The following is a 15,247-nucleotide window of genomic DNA, read 5'->3' as shown; positions in this document are numbered from 1 at the left end:
GATGTGAGCGATGGGATCCAAGGACAGGGATGTTTAGGTACTAATTACCAAACAGCAAGGCACAAGTCTCGCTCCATATTTCCTTACTCCTGTGGAAACACTAGGCAGGCTCCATTTATTTTCTTTGACTGTTGTTTCTGGCAAGGCTGCGTCTCAGTAAACACCACTCGCCCACCATTGTAAATCCGACAGGCGCAGATCTTTCAAGTTAGACTCCTTTGAGGAAAAATGGAGACAGATCGGATGGCGGTGCTCGGGTTTTCCGTCTTAATGAGAGAGTGGAGAAGAGGGATGGCGTTTGATCCCTGGCATGGAAGCCTCTATTTAAGCCTGTCAACGGTCATCACTCTAACTCTCTCTCCTTCTCCCTCTCCCTCTCTCTGTCATGGATGGAGAAACAGACTTGCACCGCTGGATTTGATCAACTCAGTCAGATACACTTAACCCTTTTCAGGACGGCAGGACGGCAGGACACCAGCACCTTTGCTTATCAGTGAGACACACAGCGCCCAGCCCTCCCTCCATGACAGCCTACAAGTATCAGTGTTGATTGATCACCTAGCTGGGAAAGAAAAGAAAAGGCAGAAGCAGATCTGTGAAAATATTATTTTATTTGTAGAGCTTTGCAATGAGCAAGCCCCTCAGTCATCATGCTCCAATTTCATTTCATACGTTTGTCCAAACCACACAAGAGCCTTATGGTTCTTCAAGGAAGTCTCGCTGTAGTTGCAGCCTGACACCAAGCCAAAGACGATAAGCTCCCAAAACAAATTTCCCTTGTCCTCTGACACTCCATCCTCCTCCTAATGAAACTTTTGAACTTAAACTTTTTTAGGCTGTGGAAGTTGATGGACTCCTCGGTGCAGCGGAAATGTCTCTCTGATGAAGAGCTGGAGGGCAGGGCTCCTGACCGTTCTGGACCCGGCCTGGGAGATGCTTTTCATCGCAGCGCTAATGGCTCTCCAGCTAATCAGGCCTGATTGGGACTGCAAAATAAATACTCTCGCCATTCATAATATCATCTGAAACTTGAGACGAAATCAATAGCTAGAGTGAACACTAATAGCTGGAGGCAAAACAAACATCTCAGCTCTGGCTGCGATACATTTTTTAGAATGAGTCCATCATTGACATTGGCATGGACTTTGGATACTTTCAAATTAAGGCACACATTCATCGAGGAGTTTTCATATCATAACAAGATCACGTTTGAATATTAGAATTTAAAACAGATTTGTGCATGCAAGCAGACAGAGCCGCTAATCCTCACTCCAGAGTCATTAACCAGATCATCTCATTTTCTCAAATCAGCCCTTCTTAAAAAAAACAACCTCTTTAGAAGCAGGAGTGCATTTATAAGGAAAGCCTAACAACACAACCCCATAGTGATGAGTGACAGTCAGGATGGATCTGCAAAAGTCATATTCAGCAAACAATCAGAAGCATCAATCACATGTGAATCAAAGGTGTCTCCCCCAGGAGCCAGAGCATGACAATAAACACTGCAGTCAGACTAGACTTCTGTCGGCTTTGGAATAAATAAAGTGAACAACCCTGACATCAGCAACTAGTAAAATGTTTGGCCGTGCGGGCCAGTGGAGTACGTATGAAAGAGAGCCTTGTGTTGTGAGAAATGAACACAGACAGACACAATCGCGTTCGAGTGGAAATGGTTATGTCAGAAGTTTCACGGCAGCAACATCGGGTTTAAAAAGTCGCGAATGAAGTTTTCGGGGATTGATTTATACTCTGCTTGACGTGTCTGTTTCTGTATTTCCAGTGTTATGTATATATCCATAATGCACGCGGTGGTACAGAGCTGCATGAGACACCCGACGACAGACAGCGTCACTGAAAGAGACTCTAAAAGGAAATTCATGTGTACGTAATGTGTGACAGTGGTGTTTTCTCTCGTCTTGTGCTGCTAGTTTTCACTTTTCATTTTTCACTCTTGCTTGGCGAGTTACTTGGCCAGTCTCTTTGCCACGTCCTTGTAGGCGGTCTCTATCTCAGAGTCAGCAGCACAGGTGTTGGTGAACTCGTCACGTTTGTAGGCGCTCTTCAGATACCGCCACACGCCCGTCATGTCCGACGGGATGTCGTAGTTGCGGTACTTCTTAGCGACAACCTGCGGAGGGAGAGAAGGCCGCGCTGTAAACTTGAACGTGGATTAAACGAAACTTGAAACCTTTAAAAAAAAAAAAAAACTGGGCTCATGTAGGAGTCAACGGTCGACCTCTATCATCAATTTGTCAAGTTCAGTGCTTAAACTGCCCTCATTTCCTGCTTCTTCACTTAATAAATGCAAGAATAAATGACTTGAAACAACCACCCGGTGTTTTCATATGGCCAAGTCAGAGAGCACTAGCAAAAGAGTGATGGCTTCTTTCAGAGAAAAGGAATGGAAATGTGAGAGGAGGAGAAGAAAAACGTTATGAGTTGCTGCACTTATTCAAAAATACTTAAAAATGATACATATATATGTATGAGATGAAATGTCTCAAAGTCTAAGCTCAGTGGGGCTGTAGTGCACTTATACGCCCACATCAGCTGAAATACCATAAGATTTGCAGGTGTTTGGTCCAAGGTATTGGATAACTCGAAAGTTTAACTGTCCTCCACTGGTGCAAGATGAAAAGTCCCCAGAATGACTGCTGTTAAATCACATAACAACCATGAATGTCTACTGCAGCCTGTGAAATAGTTCGAAAAAGTGACATTGCCTTCCACGGAGCCGTGCTGCTAAACAACATAATTAAATGAAAAGCAGTTGTACAGCAATAAGTACTGTACTATCAGTCTTTTTTTTTTTTTTTCACTATGACCTGAGAATGAATCCTGTTCTCTGAGATTAAAAGACTAAAACCTGGTCTTCACTGGTCACATTTATACTCAAACTGCAACCTTGTGGACATTTTAGCTCAATAATAACCATAATCTTGAAAGGAGGATAAGGTAATTTGATGTTTTTTTTAACAGTTTAAAATAAACCTCCTGATAATAAAATATAGAGGATGTTGTTTCCATCAAAAGTTTGAATTTGTGGGTGTTTATTCCCTGGGTTTTAGTAATCTGTGAATTAGAATCAATGTATATCTACTGATCTAATGATGTTATACATGGATAAACTGAAACTTGTGACTTGTGTAAAACAATTAAAATAACCTCAAATAGACACATACACTGAGATGTGAGGTAAAAATACACAGGAAATGGAATATCCATTTATTTCTTCTCTATTAACACAAAACGGCTGTGATGTGTCCCTGTAAAACCAGACTTTGACCTTTTGTTATATATGTTGGTTTAAATTTGTATTATTGTTTCTGTCCGTGCATGTTTTACTTTGTAGGTGCTTCTCTATTTACTCCCTCCTTTTGTCTGAGTTCTCGCTTCTGTGATTGTCTGACGTGTTTCACCTGTGTTTCATTATCCTTATTAGCCTCTGCTGGGTATTTAATCTGTGTGTTCCCTCACTTCACTGCCAGTTCATCTTGAGCCCTTGTATGTGTGTGTGTGTGTTCAGTCTCAGCACTGACTCAGCCTTTAATCTTAATAATTCTGTATTTCATGTTATGTTGGATGGGGATATTACAGTCTACAGTACATCTTGTATCTGTTATTTGTTAGTTTGTCGGTGGTCTGTAATCAGGTTAATGATGTGCTGCTGCCTGTCTTGGCCATGGGCCCTCTTGTAAAAGATCATTGTAATCTGAATGAGATCTTCCTGGTTAAATAAAGATTATAATTATCATGGAGTGATTTTTGTTTGCTCTGGACTGCTTTTTTGTGTACTGCCTTTAAGCTGACTGAATTTACTTTTCTACTGAACAGTTAGTTGTCAGCTTCAGTATTGATTTAAAAAACAATTGTACGCACCTTTTAAGCTTTAAATGGTCTTGTCCCTATTTATATTTCAGATCTGTTAAGCTGGTATACATCCACATAACCACTGAGATCAACTATCCTTAACTTCTTTTAAATCACGTCTTAAAACCATGTTTCTTAATCCAGGCTTTTGGCAATATCTGATTTGCATCCATGTCGTTCTTATTCAATCTATTTGTATTGCTTTTATTTTGATTTTATTTATTTTTACTAGTTATCTTTTAGTCAGGTACTTGTTTGGTTTTGACCCACTTGTGTTTCACTTCTATTTAGACCCTGACACATGTCATGTTGTCTTCAGAAACACTCCTTGTTTACCTTGACTATGTGCAGTTTAGGCAGCAGGTTGCAGTCAGAGAGAGTGAGCTCATTCCCGTCCAGAAAGCACCGGATGGAGCTCTTCTCCTCTTCCATGCTGTCTGCATCAATCTCATCTGGCAGCGGGCTGTTCAGGTACTCATCCAGCTTCTTCAGGGCTTTGGTTAAACCTTTCTCTAGGACTGATCACACACACACACACACACACACACACGTCACATCACATTAGAATGAATTCAAAAAGTTGAGTGATAATCTCACTAGGTGGCAGCACAGCAGTGACTGTGAGCCACAAACACTGGACTCTGCTACGACCTAGTGGTGGAATAAAATCATGACTGTGACATTGCCCCCCCCCCACACACACACACACACTCATGTTCAGTGTGTAAATGAGCAGCCCACCAGCATTGGCCTCTGGTTTGGTGTTCTTGATGTAGGCTGAGAACTTGGCGAAGATGTCATTTCCAGCTGTGTTGGACTCTCTCTGCTTGGCGGCCAGTTTGGGATACCTGAGCAGAGCAGACGTACGGGGGGGGGGATGCAGGGGGACGGAGGCAGGAGACACAGTCAGACCAAAGCATCTGGAGGACATTAACACCTGGACTGGGGCTCAGCTCAGACTAAAAATGTGTTACACACTGAAACCAAGTTGGCCGCCTGCCCCGTAAGCTCTCTCACAGTAAGGTCCATTTGTAATGTAAAAAACTTTACGGGCAATAAAAGAAAGATTTAGTTAATCTGACATGTTTCTCCCCCACACTGACTCTGACTTCTTTAAATGACAAATGTGTCTTCATTAATGCTAAAATTACACATACACTTTAAATAACACACACATGCATATATGAATTTGGGGACTAGTTAGGTTCAGATTAGTCCAGTTTTTTGTTGTTGTTGTTTGAAAGAGCCGAATGTTCAAAGGCGTACATTCAAACAAACGTTTACAACAGTCATAAACAACAAGCAGCCATATCAGTTAACATCGGCCCTCATCAAAAACAACACTCTTTACAAGACTAACATGTTTCCTGTCCTTTCAACAGTGTTTCTGAAGTGAAATAAATCATCTTAAATGCCATGTGTGTGTGTGTGTGTGTGTGTGAGTAATATAATCTGATACTGTAAACTACATGTCATAAAACCTTCCAGTGAAATTACTTTGGAGGACAGAGCACTTCCTCAAGGAACTCCTCAATCTTGTTGATGTCAGTCTTGACCTCTCCGTTGAAGGTGAGGAAGGGCGGGTGCGTCCCCGGGGCCAGGTTGTGCAAATCTGCTGGTTTTCTACACAGGGGACACACAGTGACAGGAGCGTTTCAGTCCAAAGCCGTGGGTGTGCTCGCGTGTGTTCGTGTCGGGGAGTCTGCCGTCGCCACGTCACTCACCTCTTGAGGTCGACGGTGGTGACGTTGAACACGACTCCTTTGAGCCACAGGATCATGAAGAGACGCTGAGAGAAGGGACAGTTGCCGATGCTCTCTCCATCACTGCCAGCCTGCACACACACACACACACACACACACACACACACACACACACACACAGCATGACAGGAAATAAGTCAGAGTGAAATACAACACAAATACTGGATTATGGTGCATACATGCAGACACACTCACAGTGGGTGAATGGCTCATAGTGTAGTACAAGCCATTCCCACAACTGAAACAACTACATGTTGAAACATAGCCATGTAAAACAAGAGCTACATTTAAATCCATAGGATTTCATAGTTTTCTGTTGCTGTCACTTTGTCTCAATACCTCTTTGCCAGTGATTGCACTGCTATGATATGAAGGACTCATCCCAAATAAAAAAATACACTTAATTCCGTGCACTTTACTAACAAGGTTGTGACCTTGATGCTAACATTTAAACGCTTATTTGTGTTACATGACTTTTACAATGAATGTTGGCTGTTATCTTGATATTTGAGTAGTAAGAGAAGTTTCATTGTTTGCATGAAAATAACACTGTGCAAACACATAAATCACATAAGGGCAGAGTCAAACTGAAAGTACCTTCTGGGAAAAGTTCCCACATATTCAAACCTGGCAGCAAAACACTTCACTAGTTTAATACAACATTACCTAAATGTCACTTTAGTAACAGTATTTTAAGAGAATGTTTTCATTCAAAGCATTAAAAGTAATGACTATTTGGAAAAAAAGAAACCTCTGTGGATATATATTATATTGCAGATTACACTGGTGCATTAATGTGTATTTTATTATTATAACTGGTTGAGCAGGAAATACACAAGTTAACAACTCAGTAGTTTTGTGCAGTAAAAGCGTTTGGTCAAATGCCAAAATAAAAGTTTTTTTTTTACAAATAGCTCTGCATTTATCCAAATGGCTTTGAAATGAATTCATCGGTTACTCCATAGCATTTTAATCACCTCATATTACTCAAATGAGGATAGAATACAGACGAGGGTTTTCCTTTTTACGGTGGTGCCACTAACAGAATCACTTCTTCCTCATCAGTAATAAGCTATCGTCGACGCGTGGTGACATCACGTGTCATCGTGTATAGATCCACGGCAGAGCACAAACACTGACACCCGATCCACTGTGCCCTGCTGAATTATACATAGTGATTCCATCACCTGGTTCAGTGGCCGCCGGAGCACAGAGTGCAGGGCCTGCAGGTCACGTGGTGAGAATCCACAAGCCGTGTCAAAGTAAGAGCACTGACCTCGAGGTCAGCAGAGGGAAGGGTGAGATTTGACAAGTGGAGTTGTTCTCTTTCATTTCATGAACTCATTAAGGATTTAGTAAGCAAACTCTTACACTTAAATCACTTGGTGTGGCTGTTTGAATCAGACTATTATTTAGTTATATAAGTTTGGACTTTATTTTGTTATCAGAAATTTGAGAAAGGCAGCTAACAGCACTCAGACTTCAGTGTTGTAAGTCTGTGTAAGGTGTTATTATTGACCTGTTATATTTTACCAGAAAAAGGGGAGAAAAAAAAGCCAAAAAATAAAACTTTGACATACTGGTTAACATGAATATAAGAAAGAAACTGCATGTACTAAAAGGGGTGTATGTTCCCAGAGGAGGAGCAGCTCCAAGCAAAGACCAGAAAAAAACACACGCTGTCAGTCTAAAAGTAGCTGAGCTGACTGTATTCACGCTGCTGTCATGCTGCCTGTGGGTGCATGGGATTCCTCTGTGTGTGTGTGTGTGTGTGTGTGTGCATTGTTATGGCTATGCTCAGTAGCACAGTGGTAACACAATACACAGTCACTGATAAAAGCCAATCAACTTCTAGAACATGCAGGACAAAAGCTGTCACACACACACACACACACACACACACACACACACATCTAATCCCTTTAGGTATGAAGAAAGTGAGTGTGTGTGTGGAGCCAGTGAGTGATGGGATGTGTGGGGTCCAGTGGAGGCAGAGTCAATTCATATGATCCGTCACATACATATTCATGTATATTACACTCTATCTGGGGGTTAGTTTCATTGATTGTTATCATTTTAATGAGTGTAATCAAAGCTACTGCTTGTGATCATTATTGACAAGTACAAACTAAGTTCTTAGTTACAGTTAGTTCCACAGTAAATATATTGTATGATTCAGTTTCAACTCCAGTATTTGTTTTCTAAAACACTTAAGATTTTCCACAAAAGGTACAGTATGTACAGTATGACTGTATCTAATAGGCCAGAATATCCAGACTTTTACTCATCTATTGGCCAAGCCTGAAACATGATCCATCATACACTTCCCATAATGCAACAAATCACTTTTTAACCCACTGCCCAGTAAACAGTATTAGACTCCACGTCTATCACCTTGCAACGTCAGTGTTGCAGCTACAGTGAAAGATTACAGTATACAGGGTTTGTCTAAGTTGTGTTGACACAGTCCAGTCAATTTATTTTCATTAAAAACAATGTCTAATTCAAGAGTTGCAGCTTTGAAACCCAATATGAGACATATCGCAAACTGCAGTATAGCTACAGCCATGGTAAATAAATGAATGCTGAGGCTAAAGACAGATGCAAGCTGAGCTGTGTGTGAACTTTGGTTTCCTGGGAGGTGAATTAGCTGAGAGGAACCCTCACTGCAGCTAATTGGGTCAGTGCATCCAAGCACCACATCAGCGTTTTCCATCTGCTTCCAGTTCACCTGCCTCAGGTACTGCATGTTCATCTGCCTCTAATGTTCCTCAGATGGGCCTCACGTGCATCTAAACTGCTCCCACCATTGCCAACTGGTACTTTTATCTGTTTTAGCTCTATTTCAGGGGACAATCTATCGCAAAATAATGTGAAGGATGACACATTTTGGTTAAAGCAGTAGATTCACCACGACTTTATCTATTACTATATATCATATACTCATCGCTGCTAACGTTAATATTATTCTCATCCTCCCTTCATCTATGACTTGTCCTTTTCTGAGGGTCACATGAGGAGCTGGATCGAACCAATCTCTCTCTCTCCTCTATATTCTTCTTTCCTCTCCATTCTTCTTTTCACACACCTCTCCTTCACTAACCCCCTTGCCTTCTCCCTCCTTTCTCTCCTCTCTCCTACCCCAACCGGTTGTGGCAGATGTTTGCACCCTCTGAGTCTGGGTCTGTCAGAGATTTTTTCCTGTTACGTTGCCTCGTGCCTGCTCATTGTGTTCCTGTTGGGTTTGTCTATGAATTGGCGCTGTACAAATGAAATTGAATTGAATTGAATGGGCTGTGAGAAATAAATGCACTTCTTTTATTTCCTACCACAGCATTAGCTCACCACACAAACGTACAAACCCAATCCCAGTTTATGGTAACAATCCTCCTGATGAAAATGCCACTATAATAACGGTACCCAACATTGTTAGAGCTTCCCACCATCAACATGCAGCTTCAATATCAGTGTCACAACAACCCCAGGTCAGCATGGAGCGCTGTGTGCCGCTGTAACTCAACCTGTGTTATTAAGTTACACCAGCTTTCCAACACACACACACACACACACACACACACACTGATGCTGCAGTATAAAGAAAATCTCCTGATTCACTGCATCCACCCTCTGTTAAAAACTAGAGAACATTGTGAAATCATAGATTTGTGTCTGTCTTACCTTGACAAACAGTTCGATATCTGGTTCCCTGTCTGCACCGTTTGTGGACATGATGCTTGACTCGGGCTGTGACCGGGCTGTTTCTTCAGAATCGGTTGTTTGACCTATTGTTCTTTTAAATTCTCCCTTGTGGTCTACATCCTCAATGAAATGAGAGAAAGCCTTGTTATCCTCTCTGTGTGATCCTCTCCTCTGAGTCCTCACACTTAAGGTTCCTGAAAATGTCAAGCGCTTTTTTTCTCTTCAGTCCCGTAAAAGGGCGTTTTTCTCCTCCCTTGTTTTTAGCGTGCAGGTGAGGCTGAGAGTGGGTCCAGGTGGCAGGTACAGCCCGTGCCCTGATTTAGACACAGATGCACAGCAGAGCTCCCTCTCACTGACACAGAGTGGGCAACAGGTGTCAGTCTATAGTCTGCACCAGGGGGTGGAGCCCCATCTCTCTCTCTTAACACTGCAACCAATTTTAACACACATCATCAGCACCACTCTCTCTTATCTCTTGCATTGATTTCCTTAACTAGTCACCTCACAGTATTATTTTTCATGGTCTATTCTCTTCTTTTTTGCCAAATTGAAGAAAGCTTTTCATACAAATCTTTAAACTAAATCAACACTATTACCACATCCCATGATGTGTCTCAAAAACTGTGATGTTTTTGTGTCACTTTTTCTTTCTGTGTTCATGTCTCCGTCCTTATATAACGGCGTCGTTCATATTTAATGTGCATTCACACACACACACAGAGACAGGATAGCGCGGGTTATATTTGATCACCAGTAGAAGACCTGCAGAAGATTCCTCTTTGAATTATTAATGCTTGGCCTTGGTTTTAGGGCAGGAACTGGCATACATTTACAGACTAGTGCTATGTAGGGCAACACAAATAAAAGCAGGCCTGACTGTAATCATTACAACACAGTGAGGGAATTATGGCTTATTATGTCAAATACATAGAGAGAAATGAGAGGTTTTTTTGTCTGTATTTATAGAGCAGCTCCATCTCCTGGCAGAAACAGCAACATGCAGCATAAACCACTTGCTGGGCCACTGAGTCTCATTAGGTGTGAGCATTAATTAAACACTCATTAATTACACTCTCACTCCAGTCTGAGTTGTTTTAGTCTTATTATTTCATGAACCAAATATGACAGCAAAAATAATGAAATATAAAGGAAAAACGGTCTAAACGTACTATCACGTACTGTCTTGGTATTACATGTGTTGTTGGTGATGTTGTTTTTATTAAACTTAGCTTTGGAACAATTTGAACAAATACATTACAACATGTTAATCAGCTGTAGAGTAGGCAGCTTTTGTTTTAACACAACTTTGTATTTATAACAAACATAAAACTATAGCCTTTTTAACATTGACATCCTCAAGCAACATTCCACTTTTCCTTACCTTTATTTTGAAAGTCCTTCATTCATTAAACATTTGTTGATGACTGCACTTAGGAAATGGTGTTAGGTGAGTTTCTTCACTGTTTAAACAGAACCAGGCTGTGGTTTTACCTTCTCATCTTTGGACTATAGCCTTTTTATTTCTTCATTACTTTTTATCCATTTACATTTTAGCAAACCAGTGCATACTCACATTCTCCCACAGCTCTCCACATTCCTGCGAGGATTTATAAATCTTTGACGGTTATAAAATAACATTAGTGGGTTTTTTCCTGCTCCCTTGAGACAAAAGGAAGCTAAAATCACTGACTTATTGTTGGGTTAATAATTCACTTGAACAATTTGTACATCACCAGAGTTAAAGGTGGTTCCAAACACATGTATCATTTTAGCCACATGCTAAATGGCTGCTTTTATTTTAAGTAGAACGTGTTGTTGTTCAGTATGAGATTAAGACAGATTATTGTTTGTATTGATAGTTTAGTTTATTCTGCTGTGGTCGGCTTTATCAAAGGACGCGAGAGCGGGGTCGCATCAACCTTGAGCGCAGATAGTTGACCTCGTAACTCTCCTATACACCTAATTTTATAGTCCCTCCGCTTTGGTTTATGGCAACTGTTGAAGATTAAACTGTTGGGAAATGCACTCACCACATGGACTCGATCAGATAGGAAGGCCAGCTTTGTGGAGTAGGGGCCAAGTATGTTGTCACATCACTGGTGAACTACCGTCTTTATCATAATTGTGATATAACAACATCAAGATAGCACCTGTATGGGTCAGAATTGTCCTCTTAATGTGTACTAATGCTGATGTTATGTAATATTCTACAGAAATACTTATTTATGTTCCTTTTACTAATTAGGTTTACTGAGAATTTTACCTCAAATAATAATGAATATTTTGGTGATCATGCACTGTTTATGAAGCTAATTATCTTCCTGTGACAGTTTAACATCACAAAATCACCATATATCAGATTCTAACGCTTTTTAGGATGACACTAATTTTTACAAAGGCACGGCTTTTGCTGATTCTGTTCAAAGACCAGGGCACTTTTAAATTTCCACATAAATCACTGCTGTCATTCCTCTTTACGAGGGCTTTTGTGAGGGCCTTCATTCCAGGCCAATGACTCAATCGGCAAAGTGACCCCTGCGTGTGCTGATAGTTCACCTCACAGAGCAGCTCTATCAGAAAAGCAACAAAACACACAGTCAGATTTGCTCAGCCATGGCGTTCACCCCTGCTTTATATGGCCCAACAGACCACAAGTTAATTATTACATCGGTCTGCAAAGTCACTGATGATGGTCCCGACACACACACACACACAGGTCACTGACATTTCTGACTGAAATCAACAGTTTTGTTACGTATTTCTGTTTATTACTAAAGATATTTGGAATAAGACATTTGCACCATAATTCCAAAATGTTCACTTTATTAACAACCTTAATATTTTGCTGGACCTATAGTAATGTATCTACAATGTGGTGATTTATGGTGATCAAGTCTATATGTTCCTTTTTTCTTTGTGTTTGTTTACAGTATGTTGATAAACTGTAACCAAAATAGTGAAAATGTCACTCCATACTTGTGAAACAAAAGGTTTGTTTTTTACATATATATTCTGTACAAACTTTGATGAACAGTGACGTTCACCTGCTTTATAAAGCAAAGTGTTATAAATAGCAACTTTTTTAATCACTAATTATTTATCTTTTTGTCATAAATTTTTGACAAGGTGCCTAGTAACATTGTCCTGTGGGCTTTGTGGAATATTATCTCTTCACCGTCTTCAGCTGGTCCAAAATGCACGTATATGCTGACGAGGAAGAGACGATGTGATCACATCATCTCTGTTCTAGTTTCATAATACTAGCTTCCTGTCACCTACAGGATCCAGTTTAAAATTGTATTACCTGTTTTTAAATCCTTGTAAAATAACAGCTACATCACACTCCACTCAGAGCACTGAGGTCAACAATGTCAATGTCCTGGACATAGCTCCAGACTTCAAACCTAGTTATTTGCTTTGGCTTTTAATACCAGCTGAGTCTTTAATTAATTAATTAGTTTATTCTTGTTTTAAATTCTTATTTTAATGGGTGCAATTGTTATTCTATTTCTGTTGTTTCCATTGCTGTGTTTTATTTGGTGACTTTCTTTATTGTGTTTTATTGTTTCCTTTTACATTTTCTGGCAACGGGGTTGTTTTTAAATGTGCAATATAAATAAACGTGACCTTGACCTTGACCTTGAGTTTACCAAGTCGTAAGAAATGGGTTGTTTTTTTATCGCTTCCCATGCAGCTTTATGTTTTCATTTCTTAATGAGCAAAAATACATTTAGTATTGGGTTTTAAATAGTTGTAGTAAGGCCTTTAAGGAATCATCATATCTTAATTGTGCTAATTTGCAAAGGAAATAAATGTATTCAGACTTGCACCATGACAGTGAAATGCCCTAAATTCAATGATGGCTGTTATGTTATGATTATTACTTTTACATCATGACCTCTGGGGCTAATGTAAGTGGATATGAATTAGCTAAGTCACTAAATATGTTATACATGTATATGTGTAAATGAACACATTACTCATCGGTGGGAATCAAAAACAGCCTCACACATGTATAGAATTTAATGAGTATCAATGTTTTACTGTCTGAAAAAATAACAATTATTGTCCTTGCAGACTGAGCCAGTTGGTTGATCACTTCATTCGACTAATCTAAGGCCACACCCTGCAGTGTTGGTGTTCCATCCAACAGCAAAACAGCCAAACAGCAGACATGACAGTTGTTTTACAAAAGGAAAAAACCTCTTGTATATTCTGTTGTTTTTTTTTTTTTTTGCTTATTTACATGTATAAAAAGTCCTATACTTATAATCTAAAGTCAAACAGTGACAGAAGTGTAAAAAGCACTTTCAGTGCAGCTGTTGCACAGAAACCTGCACCTGGAGATTGACCTGACTCCTGTGTCTTGGTCTTTCTGCCCTGTGTCTGTGTCTGTCCTGTCCTGTCCTGTCCTGTCCTTTCCTCTTCTGTGCTGACCACTGTCTGTGTCAGTGTGTGTCTCACCTTGACGAACAGAGCGATGTCGGGGTGACCGGTGGCTTCAGCAGGTTCAGGTGCAGCGCTGCTCTCCTCCAGAGTGACGGCCTCCAGAGTTGTCAGGGTGTAGTCGACACACTCCACCGGCTCGATGTCAGCAGTTTTGTGCTCGGTTTTATCCTCCTCCACCTCCTGGATCCTCGGCTGGATCGGCGGGTCGTCGCATGGATCACCAAAGGAGGAAGAGGATGAAGAAGAGGTCGATGACCGCCTGGATCCGTCCTGCGCCTCTGCTTTCACCTCTACCAAAGGCACTGGTTCCAAAACCTCTGGCAATGGATCCACCAGTAACACACGCTCTGGCAAAGGATCCACCAGTAACATAGGCTCTGGTAATGGATCCACCAGTAACATAGGCTCTGGCAATGGATCCACCAGTAACATAGGCTCTGGCAATGGATCCACCAGTAACATAGGCTCTGGCAATGGATCCACCAGTAACACAGGCTCTGGTAATGGATCAACCAATACCACAGGTTCTAGGTCCACCAGTACCTCTACAGTTGGATCCACAGCTGCTCCTTTACGTTTAACCTCATCGTCGTCATCGTCACTGGATGAAGAGGACGAGGAGCTTTTTCTGTCCCCGTCCTTGATTTCCATGTATTCGGCAGCAACGTGGACCTGCGCCTCGCTTTGCAGCTGCGCCTTCGCCTCACCTGTGCGCTCTGCGTCAGGACTGTCTGCTCCATCGCGGCGCAATTCACTCACAATTCCCTCATCGACTGTGTCGCTGACTGTGTTGTTCATGGTTAGTTTTGTTCTGATGGGGTTTCTTTTGGACAAGAGCTGAGGTTTAAAGTGGAGGAAAAAGGGGCTGGAGTGGTGGCACAGTCCGCCTGCCTCTGACTGACTGACTGTTTGAGCGCCTGCTGGGCAAATTCCAGCAGTAACACAAAAAAAGACCTTTGGTCCTGCGAGTTAACAAGTGATTAATGCAAAAGCTGAAGACTGTGCCTTCGAGGCCACCTGACTGTGACTTTAGTTTGAAGTCTGAAGTTTGAAAAATAGTGGAAGAAACGTCATTTATCTCTTAAATCTTGCTTTTGATTTTGTTTACACATCTGTCCACTTAGATTCTTACTTTGTGACCAAATCTAGCTGAAGATTAAAGGGTTTCTTCGACTTTTAATTGAAATCAGGGGTGTCAAAGTCAAATGAGCTGGGGACCAATGAATATCTAGTTTGGTCAAAAGTAGGCCGGCCTAGAGGAAAACAAGTGTAGGGAAAAAAACAACTGTTCAGGTCACTGTAAGCTTACCTTTCTAACACATATCACATCGTGATATTGCAATAAAGATATTCATGATGATTTTACACAGTTTTAAAGTAACAGTGCTTGTTTTTGATATGGATAATATGATGTATACTTCACAGTAAAAAACAAAAAATCTATTCAGAGAAATAAATCATTGTTT

The 15,247-nt window shown here is 40.9% G+C and overlaps 1 protein-coding gene across 1 annotated transcript; it reads right to left on the bottom strand.

Moving 5' to 3' along the window:
- Positions 1-594: 594 nt before the first annotated feature.
- Positions 595-14,260, bottom strand: clic5b (chloride intracellular channel 5b). Its single transcript, XM_058614140.1, has 6 exons — positions 13,797-14,260; positions 5,595-5,704; positions 5,368-5,493; positions 4,612-4,718; positions 4,207-4,388; positions 595-2,128 (listed from the first exon to the last, which is right to left on the bottom strand). Exons 1-6 carry the CDS (start codon positions 14,241-14,243, stop codon positions 1,964-1,966), a joined length of 1,137 nt encoding a protein of 378 aa, XP_058470123.1. The 5' UTR covers positions 14,244-14,260; the 3' UTR covers positions 595-1,963.
- Positions 14,261-15,247: the final 987 nt, after the last annotated feature.

The sequence above is a fragment of the Solea solea genome, chromosome 17, assembly GCF_958295425.1.
Source record: "Solea solea chromosome 17, fSolSol10.1, whole genome shotgun sequence".
Lineage (NCBI taxonomy): Eukaryota > Metazoa > Chordata > Actinopteri > Pleuronectiformes > Soleidae > Solea > Solea solea.
This window is presented reverse-complemented; position numbering and strand designations above follow the sequence as displayed.

Bases quoted from the DNA above. Each gene is read 5' to 3' on its own strand.
- clic5b (XM_058614140.1), bottom strand. From the start codon at position 14,243: ATGTTACTGGTGGATCCATTGCCAGAGCCTATGTTACTGGTGGATCCA. The intron at 5,705-13,796 runs GTGAGACACACA...GTGTGTGTGCAG, and splicing joins ACATCGCTCTGTTCGTCAAG to GCTGGCAGTGATGGAGAGAG. The intron at 4,389-4,611 runs GTGGGCTGCTCA...GTGTGTGATCAG, and splicing joins CAAACCAGAGGCCAATGCTG to TCCTAGAGAAAGGTTTAACC.